Genomic DNA, 23804 nt, shown 5'->3' with positions numbered 1-23804 from the left:
CTGTTAATGACAGAATGTTTTGGACGTCGTTATTTTATAGGGTTGGTGCAAGTAGGAAGCGACTTGACAACACTTAACACAAACACACACACACAACACATATAGACTCTTCTTCCTTCCTACAGCATGCAGGGTATGGCCGCACAAACACATGGCAATAACTACAGCAAGTCCAAAGTAGGTGCTGAATAACAAGTGTATACTAAAATGTCCTACCAGCTGAAGATCAAATAAATTAAATAAGGGCTAAACTCACATTTGCAGCCTAGCATAACTTACTACACAGTAGAGTTGTCAACTTTTATTAGAAAAATACATATGTAAGTTTACAGTGCAATCCTATGCTGAGTAACTCCAGTCTAAACCCACTGGTTTATCTCGCAAACATGTTGCCTTAACATTTCCCACATCAACTGAACTATAAAGCTTCTATGAATGTCTTACAGAAACCTCTTAATGACAAGATCACTCTCATATATTGATGTAAGCCGCCCCGAGCCCGACTTTGGTTGGGAAGCGGTGGGATACAAATTTAATAAATAAATAAATAAATAAATACTTCTTCAATAGTTAAAGTCCTAGAGAAACATCAAGGGGAAATCTTTCAAATCAGTACCAGCACAAGAACCATTTACAGAAGGTACAGAGACAAATGTGTTCAAGCTCAAGCACTTTAACTTATAGATGGTTCTCTGTCAGAGGAACTACACATGTTAAGAAGATAAATGTTTAAATAAGGAGGAACAAAAAAAACCACATGCTGCGTGTTCACAGCATATTTCCTCTCCTTAAAGATAGGGCTACAGCTCAACAGCAAAGCACATGCTCTCCATGTAAAAGGTCCCAGATTCATTCCAAGCACATTAAACTAAAAGGATTTCTGGCAAACACCTCTGCCTGAGACCTCAGGGAACTGATGCCAACTTAGGGAACTAGGCTAGATGGATTAAAGGTCTTGCACAGTATGTCAGCTTCCCATTTCCTCTAGAAAAGTATTTTGCTCATGTGAATTCTGAAGTAGCACTGTGTGCTCTTTGACCAGCAGCCATGTATATGGACTCCTGTAGGTGTCTTAATTTAGCCAAAGTCAATAAGATGCTTTTCATTTACATCAGCAGAGAAGAGGCAAAAATCATAGCTTACTTGTCAAGCTCAGCACAATACAATGCACTGCCTCGGAGGGTGGTGGAGTCCCCGTCTTTGGAGGTCTTTAAGCAGAGGCTGGAAGGCCATCTGTCGGGAGTGCTTTGATTGTGGGATCCTGCATTGTGGGGGGAGGGTTGGAGTCACTGGGGATGTGGGGGGGGGAGGTAGTTGTTAATTTCCTGCATTGGGCAGGGGGTTGGACTAGATGACCCTGGTGGTCCCTTCCAACTCTATGATTCTATGATTCTAACCCTCTGTACATCAACCTGCCACCTAGGCAATTGTGCATTTAGACTTGAGTGAAAGGTGAATTATGTGGTAAGAAAATACTTGTAACCCTGCGATATAAAGGAGAAAAAAGCACTAGTAACGTTTAGTCCTTCCCTATATCTACCAGCATATATTTTATACATGTTTAATGAAAAAATGCAAATTAGAACTATGATGCCCAAAAACTAAGTAAACTGTTCTCAATCCATTAGGCACCTTGCTTTTTAATTGACCAAAAGGTTAACAATTTAAAATAACCAAATATATAAAAAATCAGTCACATTTGAACTTTCAGTAAGAGCAGTAAAAATCAAACAAGGTGTGTGGGTGCTTAGGACATTCTATGCACTTTCTGAGGCCTATCCAAAATCTCTAATTCAAATTTAACTTTCTTTCATGCACCTTAGTAGGAATTAGGGCTGACAGGTCACCTGGATTAGCAGAAGACTTCCTACCGGCAGTCCTCTTCCCCTCCGCCACACAGTGGGCTGACAGGGGGGAAATGAGGGGGGGAATCACTAGGTGCCAGCGATATCATATTACTTCTGTCCCAACCAGGAAGTGATGTCAACACATAGGGGCAACATCCAACATCACTTCTAAGTAGTGCTGGAAGTAGAGTTGCCAGGTTGCTCCTCACCACCAGCGAGAGCTTTGCAGGGGCATGGTTGGCGGCCACAATCAGAGTGCTTGCGCCACACTGACGTCACTTCTGGAAGCGATGCAAATGCTCTAGCAAGTGACTCCAAAACTCTATGGTCACATAGAGTTTCAGAGGTGACTGCTAGAGCATCTGCACTGCGCAGGTCATGCGTGCACTGAACATGGGCCTGCACCTCTGCTGGCCCTCTTCCACCGCCCAACCAGCTGAGGGACGGGGGGTAGCCTGATGGATTGGAAGGCTTTTGCCCACCCCCACCAGGCAGTTGGCAAGCCTAGCTTGAAGTGATGTCACGATGTCACCAGAGAGGCCCAAAACTGGTATGTCCCATTGGTTGCCCACCTCAGGCTGGTGCCCCTGGAATCACAGAGTTAGGCAGGGCCATACAGGCCATCTAGTCCAACCCCCTGCTCAAGGCAGGATCAGCCTCAAGCATCTCTTGTTTGTCCAGCTGCTGCATGAAGACCGCCAGTGAGGGGGAGCTCACCACCTCTCTAGGCAACCCATTCCACAGTTGAACTGCTCTTACTGTAAAAAAAATAAATCCTAATATCCAGTCGGTACCTTTCCACCCGTAATTTATACCCATTATTGCGTGTCTTAGCCTCTGAAACCAACAGGAACAGCTTTATGCCCTCCTCTAAGTGATAGCCTTTCAAATACTTAAAGAGAGCAATCATGCCCCCCTCTCAATCTTCTCTTCTTCAGACTGAACATTCCTAAGTCCCTCAGCCTTTCCTCCTAGCCAGGGCTTGGTCTCCAGCCCCCTGATCATCCTCTTCACTCTCTTTGGCACCCGCTCCATTTTGTCCACCTCCCTTTTGAAAGGAGGCTGCCAGAACTGCACACAATATTCTAGCTGTGGCCTGAACAATGCGGTGTACAGAGGGACTATGATATCTTGCAATCTGGATGTTATGCCTCTGTTGATACACCCCAAGACTGCATTAGCCTTTTTTTTTTGCCGTGGCATCACAATGACTGCACATTATTAGCTTTCAGTCTACCCACACCCCAATATCTTGTTCACACACACTGCTATCCAGAAGTGTATCACTCAACCAAAGAAGGAAACAAGGTTGGACTGGCAGGACCTGTTGGGGACAAACTTGTGCTGACTTCCCCAGATTACCAAGTTGTCCTTCAAATGCTTGCAAACTGAACCCTTTAAAATCTATTATGCTATCTTCCCTGGGATATAGGTCAGACTGACTGGCCTGTAGTTGCCTGGGTCATCTTTCCTCCCTTTTTGAAGACTGGGATAACATTCGCCTTCCTCCAGTCTTGTGTCACATCTCCTGAAGATGATGGACAAAGGCTCTGCAAGCTCTCCAGAAAGTTCTTTAAGCTTTCAGATGCACACCATCTGGCCCAAGGGATTTGTACTCATCCCATGCAACCAGGTGACTCTCAACAACCTATCAGTCCATGTTAACCAGCAGCCTGGATGCTGTGCCTTGCCTACTACCACCTCTAGTTGGGCCTGTTCTCTTCTTCAGTGAAAAAAGTGAGGCAAAACAGGCATTGAGCCATTTTGCTTTCTCTCTGTCAAAGTTTCTCCATTTTCACCACTTCGCATATGTGAAGAATCCTTTCTTGTTGTAGCTAACATCCCTGGCCAGCCTCAGCTCACTCTGAGCTTTGGCCTGTCTGATGGCTGACCTACAGTGCCTAGCAACCCTCAGATACTCTTCTTTAGAGGGATGTCCTTCCCTTCATTTCTTGAACAGTTCCTTTTTCTTCCTTAGCTCATCATGGAGTTCTCTATTCAAACACATTGGCTTCTTGGATCCCCCACCATGTTTCCATCTTGCTGGAACAGTGATGGCTTGAGCTTGCAAGAACTCTTGTTTTAAGAGCGCCCAACCTTCCCTTGCTCCTTTCTTTTCCAGCATTCCTGCCCATGGAATAACTCTCATCATGCCTTTGAGTTCATTAAAGTCTGCTCTACTAAAATCTAACATACATGTCTGGTTATGAACTTCTTTACCCCACCCCCACAGCAAAAGGAATTCTAGGAGGACATGGTAACTTCCCCTGAGGGTCCCACCACCTTCACCCCATCTACCAATTCCTGCATGTTGGTTAATATTAAGTCAGCTACAGCCAAGCCCATTGTAGCTTCCTCCACCATTTGGAAAAGGAAGTTGTCGGCCAGGCAGGTAAGGAAGTTACTTGACTTTGGATGCTCAGCAGACAGAGTTTTTCTCCCAGCACACATTAGGAAAGTTGAAGTCACTCATAACTGTGATGTTGTGTTGCTTGGATACACTGTGAAGTGCTCAAGGAGAGCAGCATCCAACTCCTCAACCCGGTCAGGTAGTCTGTAGCAGACTCCAACCACAATACTATTTGTTCTTCTTCCCTTATCATCACCACTAGAAATGGATATTCCTACTATATCATTCCAATATCAGATGTCATTCCGACTATATCAGAATATAGTAGAAATGAATATCAGTGGACGATATGCCAATACTTGATTAATTTAATTTAATTATTTATAATAATTTATTTGTTTATGAGAACCTGTAGGGTACACTGGATTTGAGTGTTGGATTTGGACCAGGGAGATTTGAGTAGCCAGCTTGTTTGCTATCCTTACACTAATCACTGTCTCTCAACCTAGCATCTTTGAAGCGAGATAATACCACATATACCATACTAAGCTCCTTGTAGGAAAAGCAGGAGACAAATGCAGGCTTGGTGGAAGCTAAGGTTTGCTAAAGAAGTGTCAAAAGCAAACAGACATCCAAGTGTTGCCAGGTTTTATTCTGGGGCATCTACTTTGCAGATGGCAAAAAAACAACAACAACAAAAACAGCAAGCTCATATGGTGCTTACTTTCCTTTAGCCACCAGGACAAAATGCTCCTTAACTCAGACTGCTATATATCTTTTTTAAGATGTTTGATGGTATGCTTTTGGACTAAGGGCTGTTTCATTAATATAATTTTAAGGTGCTATTTTGTATGCTGTTTTTATGCCCTAACTTGTTTTTAAGGGCTTTGCTTTCGTTTTAAGGTTGTTGTTTTTCATTGCCCTGTCTTATTCTTAGTTGTAGGCTGTCTTGAGCAGATCCGAGGAGAAGCAGAATCTACATTTGCTAAATAAATGTGGATGTCAAAGAAAGTTAGAAACTATAGAATGTATGTATAAACTGAGGAGGAGACTTAGCCTGTCCTATATCCTTAGAGCCAGCATGGTGTAGTGGTTAAGAGCAGTGGTTTGGAGCCATGGATTCTAATCTGGAGAACTGGGTTTGATTCCCCACTCCTCCACATGAGCGGCGGATGCTAACCTGGTGAACTGGATTTGTTTCCCCACTCCTACACATGAAGCCAGCTGGGTGACCTTAGGCTAGTCACAGCTCTCTTAGAGCTCTCTCAGCCCCACCTACCTCACAGGATGTCTGTTGTAGGGAGGGGAAGGTGATTGTAAGTCAGTTTTATTCTTCCTTAAGTGGTAGAAAAAGTCGGCATATAAAAACCAACTCTTCTTCTTAGCCAGGGAATCTTCCTAAAGCAGGTTCAGCCAGTGTATCAACTTTGCAGCCAGGTTTCTCATAAATATATAGCCTTTTATTAAGAGTCTTCAATTTTGAGTTAGCAAAAAGCTAAGCCCCCCTCCCTCAATTCCGAACTGCGTCGTTTGCCAGGGACATCAGGGCGGACAATGTCGCGCTCCAAAATTGAATCCTGAAACATACTTGAGCCAAGCGTATCTGCTGTAAGGGTGAAATTAAAGCAGCACACTGTATTTCAGCCCACTGCCAAAGTTTAATGTGAGCAGAGAATGTTGGCACCGTGTCACGCACAGAAAAGTTGGTCTGTGACAGACACAGATCTTGAGACAACAGGTGCCAGCTTAATTATACTTTCAAAATAGTTCACAAGCGAGGCTATGTACAGCAATGTAAGTGGGGTTTTGCAGGAAGGTATTGTCCTCTCGGAGAGCTCATCTAAACATATATGTGTTTAAGTAATACCAACAAATATTCTAAATCTGGCATAAAGAGCTCTGGGCAAACATGGGCATTCAAGGGTGGAAATCATTTAAACAAGGAGGACACCAACATAAATTATCAGGCTAGTATAGCGTGAAGGATCTGATGTAATAATAGATCAGGCTAATACAGAGTAAAATATTATCCAGAGTGTTATAACAGGGGCGCTCAGGCTATGTAGCCTGTTTCAATCTAGCCAGGACAAACTGGACAAGCTTTCCATGGAGGTCCTAACCATGTCAATTGTTGGCATTCATAAAATGAACACAGAGGCTACCAGATCATAATGTGACCATGGTATGGGTTCATATTTTTATCATAAACTTTGACCACCATCCTTGTACAAATGCAAAGTGGCTGCTTCAATTACCAAGCCAACACATTTCGCTTTGGAGAGTAATTAAAAACTAGCACGAGTCATCTATCATTCCTAATGACAATTTCATTTCAGATTGTCAATGGCCCTGCTGGGCAAAAGCCCCACCTGGCCCCAACTACTTTCTAAGAACACTTGGTGGGAGCCAGGAAAGGAGTTGGGGGGTACCATGGCGCCCACAGGCACCACATTGGGGACTCCTCGTCTAAATAATGGTAAAATTACAAGACACCTTGAGTTGATTATTGCAGAGTGTTTAATTAGCTGCATCTGCATTCTGAAGACCAGTTTCTGAAATCCGCAGATTGAAATGGTAAAGCTTTTTTTCCAGAGTTTAGCTCTTCAAGTTGCAAGTTGGGGAAGGGTGTTCAGTGCTTCTTCAATAAAAAACAAAACCCCTCCCTTCTTGAGCACAAAAATAGCTTGCAGCAGAGACTAGCCAAATAAAATCATTGTAGTCACAAAGCTAGTGAACTTGTGATTACCCTGTCTGAGTTTAGTTCAGATGTAATGGTATTACTTGCTGGCTGAGTATCTGAGATTTTTTTTCTGACAAGGCACATCTCAAGATGTCTGCAGCTAACTTTCTTCTTACCTACTGCTGCAGACGGTCAAGGTTCACTACCTTCCATGATGGAAGACAGTGTTTGTGGCCATGGCGTTCTGGTGGAATAAGGAATACAGGATTTGATTCTGTGCCAGATTTCAGGGGGCATTTTGAGCTGCCATGGGAAGAGTAGCAGAGAAAATCCTTGCACCTTGGGAAACACTGCACTGGATCCAACCCAATAAAATTGTAAGACCTCTAATTAAACAGCATGCCACAATGCCAGCACTAAAACATGTTAAAAAGACAGCAGCAATATCAAAGCCATGGCAACGATCCACACACAGCAATTAGAACCTAACTAAGAATCTGGATGTGAACAGAAAGACACTAGCTTCACACCTGCCCAGTGGGGAAGGCCTTCCAAAGATGCATGCCATTAAAGAACAGGTGTTTGGGACAGCCTCACACCTCACTACTAATAGCAGGGGCCATCAGGAGCTCAGCTAGAGAAAGAATCCTTAGTTCTCGATCAGCGTTACATCACAGCAGGGCAATCCTTCAAACGCTTGCAAGCCGTTTAAGGCTTTAAAAGTCATATCCGGCATTTTGAATCACGCTGGAAGCACATATGCGACTAGAAAAGCTGGCGAGACGTGATCCCAGTAACAAGCATCTGTTCGCAGCAGCATTTTCAAAGCCAACCACCACAGAAAGCACTTTGCAGTAATCCACTCTAGATATGATCAGAGCATGGATAAGTGTGACCAACTCCTGCTGTTCAAGGAAAGGTAACATCTGGCACTGAAACTGGGCAAAAGGTGACTCATTCCACAGCGAGATTTTGGTCTCCATCTGCAAACTAGTAGCACCCCCAAATTGCCAACTTGCTCTTCCCAAGGAAACGTAACCCCATCCAGAACAGGCTTAACCCCTGACTGGAATTTGATCAACCAACATTTCCTGACTTGTCTGCACTGAGCTTCAGTTGATCAGCCTCAATTTGTCCCCTTCCTAGCATGAGACAATAATTCTAAACATCCACCATCTCACCTGATTCCAATTAAAAGGAGAAACAGAGCTGATGTCATCAACATGTTGATGACAGCTTACTCTACATTTCCAGACAATCTCACTCACTGGTTTATCAAGATATTAAACGGCAGAGGCAACAGAACAGAACCTTGCATAAATGGCAGGGGTATGAGCAGCGATCAACCGGCATGATCTTCTGATATCAGTCCTCCAAACAGGACCAGAACCAATGAAGCACAGTGTCTCTGCTGCCATGCCATCCACCTGGGACAGGAATGTACCATGGCTGGTGGTATCCAAAGCTACTGAGAGATCCAGGAGCATCAAGAGTGACACATTCCCTTCTCTCTCAACAATCATTGTTCGTGAAGGTGACGAAAGCATATTAAAAGCAGATTGAAATATACTCACATAATGTATCCTCAAAGAAAGCAAGGATTTGGTAACTTGCCACATATTCAGACACCTTACTCTCCATTGCTAGGGACGCTACCAAATTCCACAGTTCATCATTTTGTCTCAAATACCCGATTTCATGTTTGCCTTTTGCAAATCAAACCTACGAGTCTTCATTTTTTTTGCCCTTTTCTATTTCTTTGCACCAGTTTTTTTCTGCTACAGTTACGTACATTTTAATACTATTTTTGTATAGATTCGATAAACATGGCATAAAATAAACAAGCAAATCAGGATCACTAGAAATGAAAATAGGAAAAATAAATAAAAGATTCACAATGACAAAATAACATACACATTAAAAAGAAGAGTTGGTTTTTATACCCCGATTTTCTCTACCTTTAAGGAGTCTCAAACCGGCTTACAATCGCCTTCCCTTCCTCTCCCCACAAACAGATACCTTGTGAGGTAGGTGGGGCTGAGAGAGTTCAGAAAGAACTGTGACTAGCCCAAGGTCACTCAGCAGGCTTCATGTGTAGGAGTGGGAAAACAAACCTGGTTCACCAGATTACAGTCCGCGGCTCATTTGGAGCAGTGGGGAATCAAAAGGGACATAACAACCTGACCACAACAGAACTGTGGCCTATAGCACAAAATTTCCAGTAGTCCCAAAATATTCTACTGTCATTTCTCATACTGAAAATACAGATGATTATGATATATTTGACACACTTTTATGTACTGTTATTACTTAGCAGGTTTGCATATAATGGCTGGGATTTAAAAGCAAGTTGAAGGAGTTGTAGTACAACCCTAAACAGAGTTCTACCCTTCTAAACTTCTTCTCAGGGTGCACATGGCTTTAATTGTAAAGAAATGAAGCACTATGCATCATAACAAGAACAGTTTCATTGTATTTATTGCCACTATAATACTTGGAAATGTTTGATTTGAATTAAGTCAGTGTTCCAGTGACAATCTTTAGTAGAGTTGGGTGCCCAGAACAATTACTTTAAGGAAGAAAGATTAATTTTTAATCAGGGAAGAGACAAAAAATTATGAGTGGGATCTTGTTTTCTCTCTTTTTTTATTTATTTGAGGCTGGCTCTTGTGAAATAATCATGGAACAGTATACACAGTCCTTTCATAATAAACCCCTTCACTTCTCCAAGGCTCCAGGTTTGGGAAAGGGGCCCCTTGATAAAATTGGACGCTTCTTCATGGAACAACCAGCAAAGAACTGCTGCAGAAAATATGGTAACACTGCACAGACACACACATTAATTCTACTAGCACTGCAGACAAACATGTTAGAATGTCCGCTACTAGAAGAACCACAAAATGCAATGGCTGTCTGTGAAGTATTAAATGAAAAAAAATCTTAACCTTCTCAGAATGTTTGAAGCAATATCAGATTATTTTCTATAGTATAAATTGTACATAATAATTTTCTTCACCAGGCGTCAAGGGATTTATTTTGGCTAAGTTGAGACCCTTGCCTATGTTGCATGAGATCTCAGACAATATGGACAGTCATGTAACACAACATTGGGCAGCATCCCAATTTTGCAAAAATAAAATCCCTAATTACTTTGTGAAGACAGGCCCCTTGCATCATAGATTATATAGAGAAGAAGATTAGTGGTATATGAAACATTCTTTATTTGTAGCATTCTTGAACAACTTCTCAACTTTAGTTCAAAGCAAAATAGTGTTTTCAAACGTACAGGCTTAAGGATAAATCGTTGTAGGGAAGGGATTAGGCAATCTGAACACTTTATACATTCAGAATTTTTACACTGTTTTTAGCTAACATCATCTGCATGAGCCTAGTCTTTCAAACGGAAATACAATGTCCAGATGATCCATGTGAGTTGTGTAGAATATTAATATTTCCTTTATCTGCAGTAGTAGCTCTCATGCTAAAACAAACAGCATTTTTAAGCTTCAGTCATATGACAGTAGTGCAGTCACAAGAACCAATTAATATCAGCAACAAATAATTGTCAGGAATGAAAGAAAAAAATCTTTAAAAAATTAAGCATCACAACAAAAACATAAAACACTTGAATGATCATTCACTCTGGACTGCACCCTGAGCAAAGATTTACCAGCATCGCACCAGAAATCTAATGTGATTTAAATACATTGATTAATTAAATATATTAATCTACCCATCTGTGATAACAGCGAAAGACTCGTCCTTGTGAACGATTAATTAGATTTTCAAACTGTTTCTCACTGAATATAAGCTTTGCAAAGTAATGCAACAACTCTGTACGTTTTAGTACCTATTTCAGATATTTTGTTAGAAAACAGGTCTTCAATCATTTGGTTTCTATGGTATTCATAAAACAATATTAGCTCCCTCTTGTGGTCAGTAATGGCAAATGAAGTACTAACTGCTGATTGCGAGTAAATTTAAAAAGATTAAGCGTTTCAATTTATATGCGCTCACTGCAAGCACTGACAACATTGTGTAACCTGTTACTTCAATTGACCCCATAAAATGATTTTAAACAGGATTTGGGGCAACAACTACGTGCCTTTGGTCCATTTTTCAAATTGAGACTGAATAAGACTTAATGTTTCCTTTATGATATGATTATTTGTTTGATTGTATAGGTTTTTTCTTAACATTTGAACAAAGAGGATTTGAGTAATATAACTAGACAGCAAACAATAATTCATAGCGCTATGGCTATAGGTCCACAGCCTAGTTCCAAATCCCCAAAAGGACTCCGGGGTTGCGTTTCTTGAAAAGCAGCCTCTCCATATGGCAAAATAGTTTTGAAACTGAGCAGATTTTCAGGAGCAATTTGTGTTATGACTTAGATGTTTGCTGCCTGGGGGGGGGGGAATACAAAATTCAAACGGACATGCCCAAGCCTTTGAGCGCACCTAAATGGCAGCTCTGTAGATGACGGGCACAACTGTTAATCTCATATACTGATCCAACGAAACAAGAATGTAACTCTGGATGGATTCCAGACAGGAGAGAATCAAACTCCTGAGTATCACTCTCTCCTGCCTGGTAGAAAGATCCACTAAAACAAACAAACAATATCAGATTGAGTTTGCATTTTGTTGGAATTTAATTTTATCCTGTCCCAGGGATTTTGTTTTGTTTCTGTTGAAACATGGGCCTGGAAGCTCCTTGACTGAAATCCATTGTCACAGAGCTTCTCTGCCCAGGTGCCAACTTAGAGACAAAAGAGAGTGGAGGAGCAGGGAAAGACAAGCAGGCCAAGTAAGTTTCCACTCAACAAAGAATTACAAAAGAGGGACAAAACAACAAAAAAGGGGGGCATTCCTAATCTCAATTTTTGCCCCTCTTTTCTTCCTCCTACAAGTCAACGGTGCAAGAAACAAGGAAGGAGAGCTGGTGAGAAAAACAGCTTGTAACAAGAGAACTTACTTCCTTTGGGTATTAAGACATTTGTTTTTGTTTTTATTTCGTGCCATCAAGTCGCAGCCAACTTATGGTGACCCCACAGGATTTTCAAGGCAAGTGACGTTCAGAGGTGGTTTGCCATTGCCTGGCTCTGCATAGCAACCCTGGACTTTCATGGTGGTCTCCCATCAAAATACTAGGCAGGTCTGACCCTGCTTAGCTTCTGAGATCTGACAAAATCAGGCTAAGCCGGGGCCGCTAAGCATCGGGCTGCTGCATTGTCCTGCTAATATGGCAGTCGTATATTTCTCCAAATTGGGAACCTCCTTGCCTTTACCCCTCTCTCTCCATTCTCCGCTGCTGTGAGGAGAAAGATGTGTGGTACTGGATTTCATTCTGCTGGGACATGTTTTCATAATAGTGCTCAGTGGCTGTGTTTTATTGTCAAGAGTAAAGTTTTAAACAAACAATAACCCCCCCTCCGAAAGCTAGAACTTATTTCTGCTTCAAGGACCCATACATGCATTTTAAAAATTAGACTCCCCTTTCTTCAAACGTAACTGACATGCAAGTTAAGGATTTTAGATTAACGTCTCAACCAATGTTGCCTCTCTTCAAGAAAATCAGTCCAGACATTGGGCATAAAGACAGCTATCAACTTATTTGCTAGTGGTTAGCTAAATAAGCAGACTGCAATTACACTGTTTTGTTTAAAAGAACTACAAGTCTAATATTTAAAACTATTACATATAATTTAAAGGCTAAGATCAAAAGAGGATAAAATGCTTTTTCTGTCCCCCCTCCCAAATTCATGGCGGTAGACATTATACTGAACCATGTATGTTCTGTGTCCATTTAGGTCAGGAAAATCCCAACATATAATCTTTTTGTTTGTTTTAGTTCCAAATGCTGGAACCTAGAAGGTTTTCATTAAGAAATAAAAATGGAACCAACGGTGAACTTCCATGTCCATATGGAAACATCTGACCCCACCATCTACAAAGCGATTCTATTCCTATCATTTCCAGATACTTCCAATATCATGCTTCAAGCTGTTCCAGATATTATAAGACAATATTTATAAAGACAAACCACTGAGTAGTGCATACCTTGTCCATACAGAAAGGGATTATACCCATGTTCATTGATCTGACCTAACAAAACACAACTGAGTAAAATATAGAATATCATCAATAAGCAGGACCTCAGCCCCTCAAAAGTTTTTGTTTTTAAGTTCAAAATTGGACCAAAATGCATGTGCTCTCTGTGCATGTGCATTCTCACATTACTTTCCTCAGTCATCATCTTTTTATATGTAAAAATCTTTTTAAAGAGAGATATAACTATCCTGTGTTGGCGGAGGGGCAAGCTGCATGGTTTGCCTTGCTTAATAAGCCTGGATGATTCAATATTTTTTGGGATCCAGACCTCAGTACTTTGCCATGTGTGTACTCCTCCCCCATACATACTAACGTAGTGTGAATACATGGTATAGGGGCTGTGGCTCAGTGGTAAAGCATCTGCTCTGCATGAAGAAGATCCCCAATTCAATCCATGGTATGTCCACCTAAAAGGATCAAGTAGGAGGTGCTGTGAAACGCCATGACCTGAGACTAGGGTTGCCAACCTCCAGGAACTAGCTGGAGTTCTCCTGCTATTACAACTGATCTCCAGCCAATAGAGATCAGTTCACCTGGAGAAAATGGTCGCTTTGACAGTTGGACTCTATAGCACTGAAGTCCCTCCCCTCCTCAAACCCTGCCCTCCTCAGGCTCCGCTCCCAAAACCTCCCGCCGGTGGTGAAAAGGGACCTGGCAACCCTACCTGAGACCCTGGAGAGCTGCTGCCAGTCTGAGTAGACAAGACCGGTGCTGACAGACCCAAGGATCTGATTCAGCATAAGGCACTTCATGTGTGAATGCAGTGCATGCCCTGCGCATGACTCTGAGGCATGTGCAATCCAAGCAAGCCTGTAAATTGTGACCATATATTTGCAGCAGCCATCCAGTCGGCCAACATGAATGCCAGCACTGAGCAGATGCAACACTTCCGTGAATGCTGATTCTGAGCAAAATGTTGAGGTGAACGACTTGACACAAAACAGGCAACGTCAGTTCAAAGGTCAACCACATTTTTGGCAAAGTTCTCAGCTTCCCTGCTCCTATAAGAGATACTTTTGAAAAACAAAACAAAACAGAAGCATAATCTGTCAAGTACCAAAAACATTAATAAAGGACAGTGAAGCTAGAAATCTGAAAGGACAATTAATTTACCACAATGGAATCGCCACTATTCCTTGTTGCTTGCCGTATACGCCAGACATTTCTTGGACGGCTTTAACAGTAAACACTCTTTCCACACTTAAAATTTGAAAGCCAGCATAAGAATTAATAAATAAGAGTCGGTTAGATATCCATTAACTTTCTTCTGGAAATACAATATAACTACACAACAGCAATGTATTAATTATCCTTCCACATACCTGGTGGGCACCTGCATTCAGATGGAGCCTCTCGTGCTGTGCGTAGTTTAGCTAATCCTTCACCCAGTTTCTGTTCAGGGGAAAAAAACATACATTTCTGTAGAATTGTGTACACACATATATAACTTGCAAGTGTATTATTGGCAACTGGCATGATCTAGCCAAAGTTAAGTACTGTTAAGCCTCATTGATGGTTTCAGAATAGTTTTACAATCCTTGGGCTTTACTGAAGACTCTAATTTTGATTTGTTACATGATTTAAATGAGATGCCCATGTGATTTGAAATTTCTGAGGCAGAGATTCATAGGCATTTCCCATGGAAGAAAAGGATTTTCATTCACAGAGCATGAATTCCTCTTCTCCTCCTCCCTCCCACTGCAACCCAAAATGCCCTCTGAAATGTTGCTTATGGAGGATAGAGGATTCTTGGGAATAGCAGGGGGGGATGGACTCAGAGCTTTGCTGCAGGAGTGGGGAAATCATGCCTCCTTTCTGTCCATGTTAATCTTCCACTGGAGGCCACCCCACATGAGGATGCGTATGAGTGGAAAGACAGCATATTAGCATCCTAAAAAAAAGATTTCAGCAGTTAAGCCCATGTTTAACAGTGCAATCCAAACACTCACTGAAGTCATCCTTAGGATTGCATTTCAGATCTCTTCCACTGAAACCAATGTATCAGAAAGCATTTAACTTTGTCTGGATTGCATCCTACGCGTATATTACACATAGCACTATAGATGTCAACCAAACCTTGTCTGTAAATTTCCATATTAGAAGGAAAAAACAGCTGAACACTGATCAGAACTCAGAAATACCTGGCAAAGGAAAAAATACCATTATGGATATTTTGTTCCCAAATAATTATTTGAAGTATTACCATTAGAAGAATTGTTGCACTAATTCACGCCCCCAGGAGTCTGAAAGATTTAAATGTAACTCCTAAACCAGGGGTCCCCAACCTTTTTGAGCTTGCAGGCACAACTGGAATTCTGACATGGCATGGTGGGCGCAGCAACAAAATGGCTGCCACAAAATGGCTGCCACAGGAGGCGGAGCCAGCCACAAAATGATTGCCACAGCCTAACTTCAGTAACTGGCCAAAGCAACCTTTAAAAAATCTGCACTGACGATCAAATCTCCAATAGTCAATCAGAAGCCTTGCTGGACAAAAGCTCTGTTTGGCTCCACCCACTTCCTAAATACACTTGGCAGGCACCAGAAAAGGTGTGGGCAAGCATCATGGTGCACATGGACCCCACATTGGGGACCCCACCTTAAACATTTAAATCCCCCTTTGGAACATTTCAAAGTATGCTTGATGAATACATAGACTGCTTTCATAAAATAACTGTAAATAAAATCTTGTAGCAGGGAGGGATCACTCCACAGCAACAATTTCCAGGACAGGAAACTTTTTTGAGATCTATGAATGTAATTCTCAAAAATCATTCAGCAATTATGTATTTTTTCAGCTTGCTCTCGATTTCCTTTCCTGCTGATTGTAGTATTAAATTAATGTCCTTTATAGATATAATCGGTAGGTGAGATTATGAGTTTCAAATAATTTGCAAATAGCTTTGGAAAATTACACCAGCAAAAAACATGGCATAGCCATAGATGCCCACGCAACAGAAAAGGCCATGTGCCCACCCAACAGGCACAGCCATGCCCAAAAGCCCAGCTACTGCCACAACCAACCCCCTCTCTTCGCAGCGGACAAACCGCCCCCCCCCCACAGCACTACATAAACACCAGCCACGACTCTCTGTAACTCACAAGTTACAGCATATGTCACAGGACTATAGCTTAGATTCCTCTGCCATGCAAACTTAACAGCATGCAGCATTGCACACTGAAGGCAGGAGAGTCACAGAGAAGCCACTTAGCACTACTAGTGGAGCACTCAGCACTAATGCCCAAGGGGGAGAGTAAAGTCCACAGTGTGTGGTTAACATGTCTCACTGCAGAACCCTAACAGGTACCCCATCTCTGGAGGCTTAGTTTGAATGGGCAACAACACACTGACAGGTGAGCAGGGGCGGGAATCCAGCTGTCCCAGACTGGGAGTCCTCATCTGCCTTCCCCATTTCCAGGCTGGGCACCAGGGCCTGATGTGTATTTATTTAGTGCACAGCCCACCTACTTCATCTGGTGGTGAACAATGCCTTGGATTTGGGTTCTGCGGAGAATCCCAAACTGGATGCTATGACTTGTCATTTCCAGTATCTGCTCCAGAACTGCCAGAATTCTCACAAGTCACTTCTCACGCAGTGTGAAGGGTACCCATCTCCTGGGCAAGAAACAGCCACTGACGGGCATGACAGAGCATCACCTGATCAGTGACGTCAGCACTCACCGGAACTCTACCTGCACCATGCTTGAGTGTGCACTGGAACAGAAGAAACTTGCGCCCTGCTTGAGTTTTTGGTTAAGCAGAAGAGCACCCTGGCCTTTTTGACCAAGGAGGTCCCCATTGTGCAGGGGGGGGGGAGCATTCTTCAACGAGGACTGGCTGACTCTCTCCCAGACAGTGGAGGTCCTTATCCCCTTTAAGGAGTTCACCAAAGCCCTTTTGTCTGACAAAGCAAGCCTCCATTGCTTGATTTAAATCCCTTGATACAAATGCTTCAGGGGAAGATGGCTGCCTTTCTGGACCCAGGCACAGGATATACATTGTTCCAACAGTGTGCATGCTGGTGCAGAGGCTGCAAGAGGGCATCACATCCTGCCTGGAATCTCTCACCCAGCAGAAGGTCTACATATTGGTGACCACGTGTGACTCAAACATCTGATGGGATTATCTAGTTTGACGTTGGTTCTTTTGGGTTTGTTGGTTCTGTTTGCATTAGTAGGCTTTTGGCCAGTGGTTGCTCTTGTATTTTTCGCTGTTGGGTTCTTTGCCCTGGAAAAAGCATGGTATCTTTTCCCCATAGGAAACAATGGAGACAAGTAGGGTGGCTGGGGGCACCTTGTTCAGGGGCCCATAGAATTGGATCCCTTAATTCAATGTGCTTGAACCTTGGGGGGCCTTTAGTGGACAGGCAGGACTAGGTTTCCAGAAATTTGGGGGTTATTTCCTTTAAAAACTGCCACTCCAGTCTCTTGTAAAGGTTCCCTCACAGGCAATAATAGACCTGAAAATTGTGGGATTCCAATAAACCCCACAAATCCGAATACCAAAATTGTATTGAGGGAGCCAAATAACCCAGAGTACCAGTATTTATGCCCTTCCCTAAATCCAAATCTGAAAAATACCAGTCCCCGCCCCCCGATGTATATTCCTAATCCCAACTAGTACAGGTAGAACACCTACTCCTTGGTCAGTTTTATCCTCAACCCCCAGCCCTTCCCTTTTGTCAAGGTTTAATTTCAGCTTGTTTACCCTCCAAACACAGTTGAGCTTATTCAAGGCTTTCCTGGAAAATGGTCTTTCCCAGCAGTGTTGATAGGCACTAAACAGTGTGGGAGACAGGATGGAAACTCATGTAAACCCATAGGCCGAAGAACCTGAACTGTTTCTGTGCTATGACCTGGATGAAAGCCCAACACAAAAAAGGATCATGGAAATCAATTTCATCCAGAAACTCCTGCAGCAGTATGGTAATCACCTTCTTCTGGAGGCCTGTAATTATTTAGATTATTCAGACTAGATGGGTGTAATGTTGTGTTTTTCAGCCAAGGTCTGACAACAGTTTTTTTCAGAGCTGGGGAAACTGACATTTCTATCACAGGTGCGTTGATATTTGTCATTCACTGATATAACCCGCCTCCCTCTCTTAATAAAGTACAGAAGAAGTCCAGTTTGAAGTAGGCCTTAATGTTGCAAGTTAGGTTTTCCAACCTCCAGTCCATTAAGGATAAGGTAGTACACTCGGATATATATAGGGATGTTTCTAACAAATCTGTTGTTGGACACTATAAGTGTCACAAATGCATGGCATGTGACCTATGTCTTGAAGTTAAAGAGTTTAGGAGAACTGACAGTAACTTCATTTTCAAACTGCAGTCCTATACCAACTGTGACACACGCTTCTGTGTTTACTGCTTGCGCTGCCCGTGTGGCAAATTTTACATAGGTTCATCAATTAGACCGATTAAAATGCGCATATTAGAACACAAATCTAGAATACGGGCGAAAATAGCTTCTGCCCCGGTAGTAGAACATTTTCTTGAGCAGCATCATAATGAAAATGAGCTCCGCTATTTTGTAATTTGGCGACTTCAAAGGAAACGTTTCAATAGAGGTGACAATGAAAGATTGTTAAGACAGAAGGAGGCTTTTTTTCATTCACCTCCTGAATACAATGTCTCCAAATGGGTTAAATCTAGATAATGATCTGACATGTTTTTTATAAGTCTGAGTTGGCTTCTGTTTAAATGCACACTGTCACTTTAAGATTTCTAACTTGCCTTTGGTATGCATCACCAGCAACCGTGCACACCTGGGTTTTCCTATGTAATTGAGTAAGGCTGTGTTTGACTTTACTTGCTGCACTATGTGATGTACTTTGCTGACGTCTGATTGAATCAATTTGTACTTACCCTGCACAGGAAGGAATTATGAATGTATAACAGCACTTTTTTGTGAGTATATTGTATCAAATCCAATTATATTTTAATAGTCTTAATCTTTATATATTTATATACTGATTTTATAATATTAATTTTAGGAAGGACTGAAGAAAGATTTCCACTGCTGTGGATCTGAAACGGCAGTATCCATTGATGATTGTGGCTTTAAATGGACTTTATACACAAAGATTACAATACTAATACTTACCTGGTACTCTGTCGAGACCTTTGGAATCATTTCTGCTTTATGCAGGTATATATTTGTGCTTTGTATGTGTCATGTATATGGTCCTTGTTTCATCTCAGTAGCTTATAAAATTTGCACTTTGTGGGTATATATATCATCCTGTACTGTTTTCCTAACCTCGTGGTATTAGTACAGAGGTGCCTTTTTTCTCCCCAACCTCTAGGTAATAGCAGAAGATCTCCTGCTATTACAACTGATCTCCAGCCGATAGAGTTCAGTTCGGCTGGAGAAAATGGCAGCTTTGGCAATTGTACTATATGGCAATGAAGTCCCTCCCCAAACCACGCCCTCCTCAGGTTCCGCCCCCAAAATCTCCCACCGGTGGCGAAGATGGACCTGGCAACCCTATTCCAAGTACTCTGTCCATAGTCTCAGACTGCGCCAGCTGAAATCAATCCATAGATACTACCAACAGAAACCATCTGTAGACAACATAAGTGTACAAGCTGAACTGGGTGCAATTTTATCTGCAAAGTGTTTGGCAAATTGATCACAGGGAGTTTCAAAAACATGCCTCTGTTTGTTAAGAGGCAACAAGCCTCTTAAATCACGCGACAAAAGTGGTTGGTAAGCACAATGGGACACAATGGTGGCAGAGAAGTCAACTTTCTTCACCACAACTGCCACAGAATAGGAGCAAAGATGAGCTCTTTCTTGTTTTCTGTCAGATTCAGCAAACATCCTCCCTCCACTATCACTCACATTGTCCCAACTGCTTCATAGCACCCAGTTCCATATTTAAAAAAGCAAGGTGCTTAATAAGAACATAAGAAAAGCCATGCTGGATCAGACCAAGGCCCATCGAGTCCAGCAGTCTGTTTACACAGTGGCCAACTGGTGCCTCTAGGAAGCCCACAAACAAGACAACTGACCTTGAAGACATGAAGAAGGAGCTTAAGAAAGTATATCCACTGTTCACAGGGCTCCCTGATTCCAGACACCTATTAAATCACCTGCACTTCACAGTGATTCCAGATGGAACGCTCCCCCCCTTCACGCAACTGTCTGGAAACCATTTCAATCCATCTTTCTTCAGGGGTTCATCATTCTAATTGATCTCCCATCCATGCAGGAATTCAGTGCTACCTTAAGCCTAACGCTTGCAGCTTTCCTAATTATAAAAACCACTTTTGTATTAAACTGACTTTTAAAATACAAACACAATTATTTCTACACAGAAATAACTTCTAATTCTACACAAGTCTCTCCTTATGAATTTTCCTAGACCACAGACCTTACTGCACCCTTAGTCCTAAACAATAGTGCCAGTGTCTCTGCTTGCGACATAAACTTAATCCATGGTTTACTTAATTGTACTAGTCTTGTTGCAACTGTGCTCTATTCATGTGATCACTACCAAGTACGAATTTACCAAATGCTGGGGGTGGGGGGTTGATGTACAACGACCACAGTGCCTACTGGCTTTCCCCGTAAATGCTTGCCCACTCTACTTTTCTCTCAGCCAGGCTTTTTAACAATTTTGGAGATGGCAAGGGAAAAGAAATGAATTTTAAATGGTCTCGGGGGGGGGGGTATCTGCAGGGTGCCACCACCACTATTTCTCCATGCAAATGTCCACCCAACTTTACATTAGCATCATGTGTAAAACACAGTAATGGGAATCCAATGATCCCTTGGAGTGTTCAGCTGGCACTTGGATGCCCATACCTCAAGTCTTAAAGCTAGTCCCTAACAGCTCGAATGTTTTAAGACTGCTAGAAAACAATAGAGCTATTCTGGTTTGTTGGCGTCCAAATATTTCTTTAAACTGCACTCATTAACATTTTTACTATAGCCTGAAAACTATGCATTTTGAATTGAAGCTTTTGTTATGGAACAAATAGAGGTATTGCTACATTCTGGCCATGTGGTTATGATGTAAATGGTGCTAGAAATCTAAAGAAAGGCTGCATTAAATGGCTGCATATGCTCCCACAGTAAAGTTTGTGAGAAAGCTTTTGATTTTCATGTCCACTAATTATTTATATTTCAGCATACCTTCAAAGCCATGTGTAAAAGCATTAGACAACTGAACTGCTAAACAATTGAAAAAAATCGCATTTGCACACCAAATGTCCAATTACTTTAATTACTTTGCAACTAATTTATTTATTTGGAAAATACATATGCTCCCTCTACAAAGACCTGCTCAAGGTGGCTCACAAAATAAAACACAATAAAATAATTAAAACAGTATGAAAAGGATCTATCATAAACAGCCAAAAAATAAGCCATAAAACTAGCTGGGTATAAAACAGAATAAAACAGCCAGAAAAATATATTAATAAAACAGACCCGAAGCTAGAAGCAGGCCACTAACAGCCCATTCCTGAAGGGGGTGAGGTGAAGCTCCTTAGGAGCCGGCGTGACCACATGCCGGCATAGATGCCACCTTATCATGGAACAAGGTGGCATCTACGCTGGTGTGGGGGTAAACATGCCAGAGTCCAGGCGCCACCGGGTCCTGCTGCCAACGCAGCCACACTGGCAGGGGTTTCCCAGAAGGGAAAGCCAGCGCTAGCATGGGGGGGTGTTCCCGGGGATGGAGATGCCTTTAGGCAGCCTCCACAGCCCTTTCGCCCCAGGAACACCCCCTTGAGCAGCGGCAGGGCTGTGTCATCTTTTTGGGTGGCGCGCCCCCCTTTGTGCTATGAGGCATCCCCCCCTTTTCATTATTTTACTTTTAAAATGCTTCCCCCCCCCCCCGCAGCAGCCAGGAAGCCTCTGAGGAGGCAGTGTGGCTCTGCCGCTTCTGGCCACCACAGATATACCCCATCTTCAGGATTGCACTCAAAAACAGCTTTAAAATGATGGAACGCCTTCGTTAAAAGCCTAGATAAAATAAATGATTTGTCCTGGCATCTAAAAAACATTAGGGCAGGCATCAGGCAAGACTCAGTAAGGAAGCATCCCAAAGGCGATGTGCCACCAATGAACCTCACCTTTGCAGGCAAGAGCGCAGAAAGCAGGGATCGAGAAGATAGCAGGATGCGGTGATGGCTGCCCCAGGATACGGTGATGGCTGCTATCTTGGAAGCCTTTAAGAGGGGAGTGGTCATGTTCATGGAGGAGAGGGCTCTCCATGGCTACTAGTCAAAATGAATAATGGTCATGATGTGCACCTATCCTCTCCAGTATCAGAGGAGCATGCCTATTATATTAGGTGCTGTGGAACACAGGCAGCATGCTGCTGCAGTCATCTTGTTTGTGGGCTTCCTAGAGGAACCTGGTTGGCCACTGTGTGAACAGACTGCTGGACTTGATGGGCCTTGGTCTGATCCAGCATGGCTTTTATGTTCTTAGGAGGGTAGACTATATCGCATTTTACCTTGCTGTGGTCCCTCCCCTCCCCAGGCTTCACCCCAAAATCTCCTGGAATTTCCCAACCCACAGCTGGAAAACCTAAGGAGGAGGCAATTCTCCACTACAGGTTTTCTATTATTTGAGTCATGCTAAAATATTTTTTATTGCAGCAAGCCCTCTGCAGATGAGCAGGATGCTCTTTTGGTTGACTTTTTAATGTCTTCACAGCTGTGCTGAGTTTGCGGGGAGTGTTAAACATTCAAATGAATTATTGAAATGTGAATGCCTCAACTAAATCCATCCAATGAATTTATTTGCACAGGATATAATGTTGTAAACAATTCAACAATGAGAAAATACTGAAATCATAAAAATAAAAGATGGAGATCTGACACATTAAGTAGTGGATAAATTATGAGAGCAAAGCCCCACAAAAATAATACCTGAAAATATTTCATGAAATAACAATTTCAGTAGTTCTGTCTTTAAACAGGAATGAAAAATAACTAAGAATGGATGTATTTTTGCAAGTTTGAGGGCAAATTCTCATGTAGCACTCTCAACAAAACACATTCCAAAACATGCTCTAAAGCTCTACACTAAAATGTATATATTGATATTGTATATTTACATAGCACATTCCAAGTGTTCACTCTACTTTTATTAGCATTTTAACAGGAAAAGACAGGTTTCCCTGAAAAATGTAATTTACAGAAGGAAAGATAGCCATAATGGCTCACAGTAATCCTTATAAAACCCAATATCAATAATCTCAGATTGAAGGAATGTGGATGAGATTGACACTGAGACTTCAGATACCTTTGAATTGACTGGATAAACATGTGCTAGAACTATGCTGTAGAAATGAGGCTCCTAGACTCATAAATGACTGTATACTCGAACAGTTGGTCACAGAGACAACAAGAGCGATAGTGATCTTGCAGCTGGTTCTGAGCATGGCTTGAGACCTGGTGAGAGATGTAGATGTCGTTGTGCCAGTTGGGAGAAGTGATTGCAATGCTATTAAGATCCAAAACTGTAACATTTTATTTTAGAAGAGGAAGCTTTACAAAAATGAAGGGAAAAAGGAAGCTGAAAGGAAAGCACAAGAGAGTCAAGCCCCGAGAGGATGCTTGGAAGCTATTTAAAACATTAATTGAAGCCCAGATAGAATGCATCCCCCAGGTTATGAAAGGTACTGTCAAACCTAAAAGGATGCCTGCATGGTTAAACAACCCAAATCAAGGAAGCCATAAAAGGCAAAACGACTCCTTATAAAAAGTGGAAGGTCTGTCCCAATGAAATAAATGAAAGGGAGAACAGGATCTGGCTAAAGAAGTATAAATAATAATTACACAAGCCAAAA

General features: G+C 42.2%; 1 protein-coding gene across 1 annotated transcript in view; it reads right to left on the bottom strand.

The window, feature by feature from the left end:
* Positions 1-23804, bottom strand: part of LOC130475803 (collagen alpha-1(XXIII) chain-like) — a 428306-nt gene that overhangs the window by 393395 nt on the left and 11107 nt on the right. The window contains 1 exon segment of the mRNA XM_056847672.1: positions 14313-14382. Coding sequence (XP_056703650.1) covers positions 14313-14382 — 70 coding nt within the window.

This window comes from Euleptes europaea, chromosome 1 (genome assembly GCF_029931775.1).
Source record: "Euleptes europaea isolate rEulEur1 chromosome 1, rEulEur1.hap1, whole genome shotgun sequence".
NCBI lineage: Eukaryota > Metazoa > Chordata > Lepidosauria > Squamata > Sphaerodactylidae > Euleptes > Euleptes europaea.
This window is presented reverse-complemented; position numbering and strand designations above follow the sequence as displayed.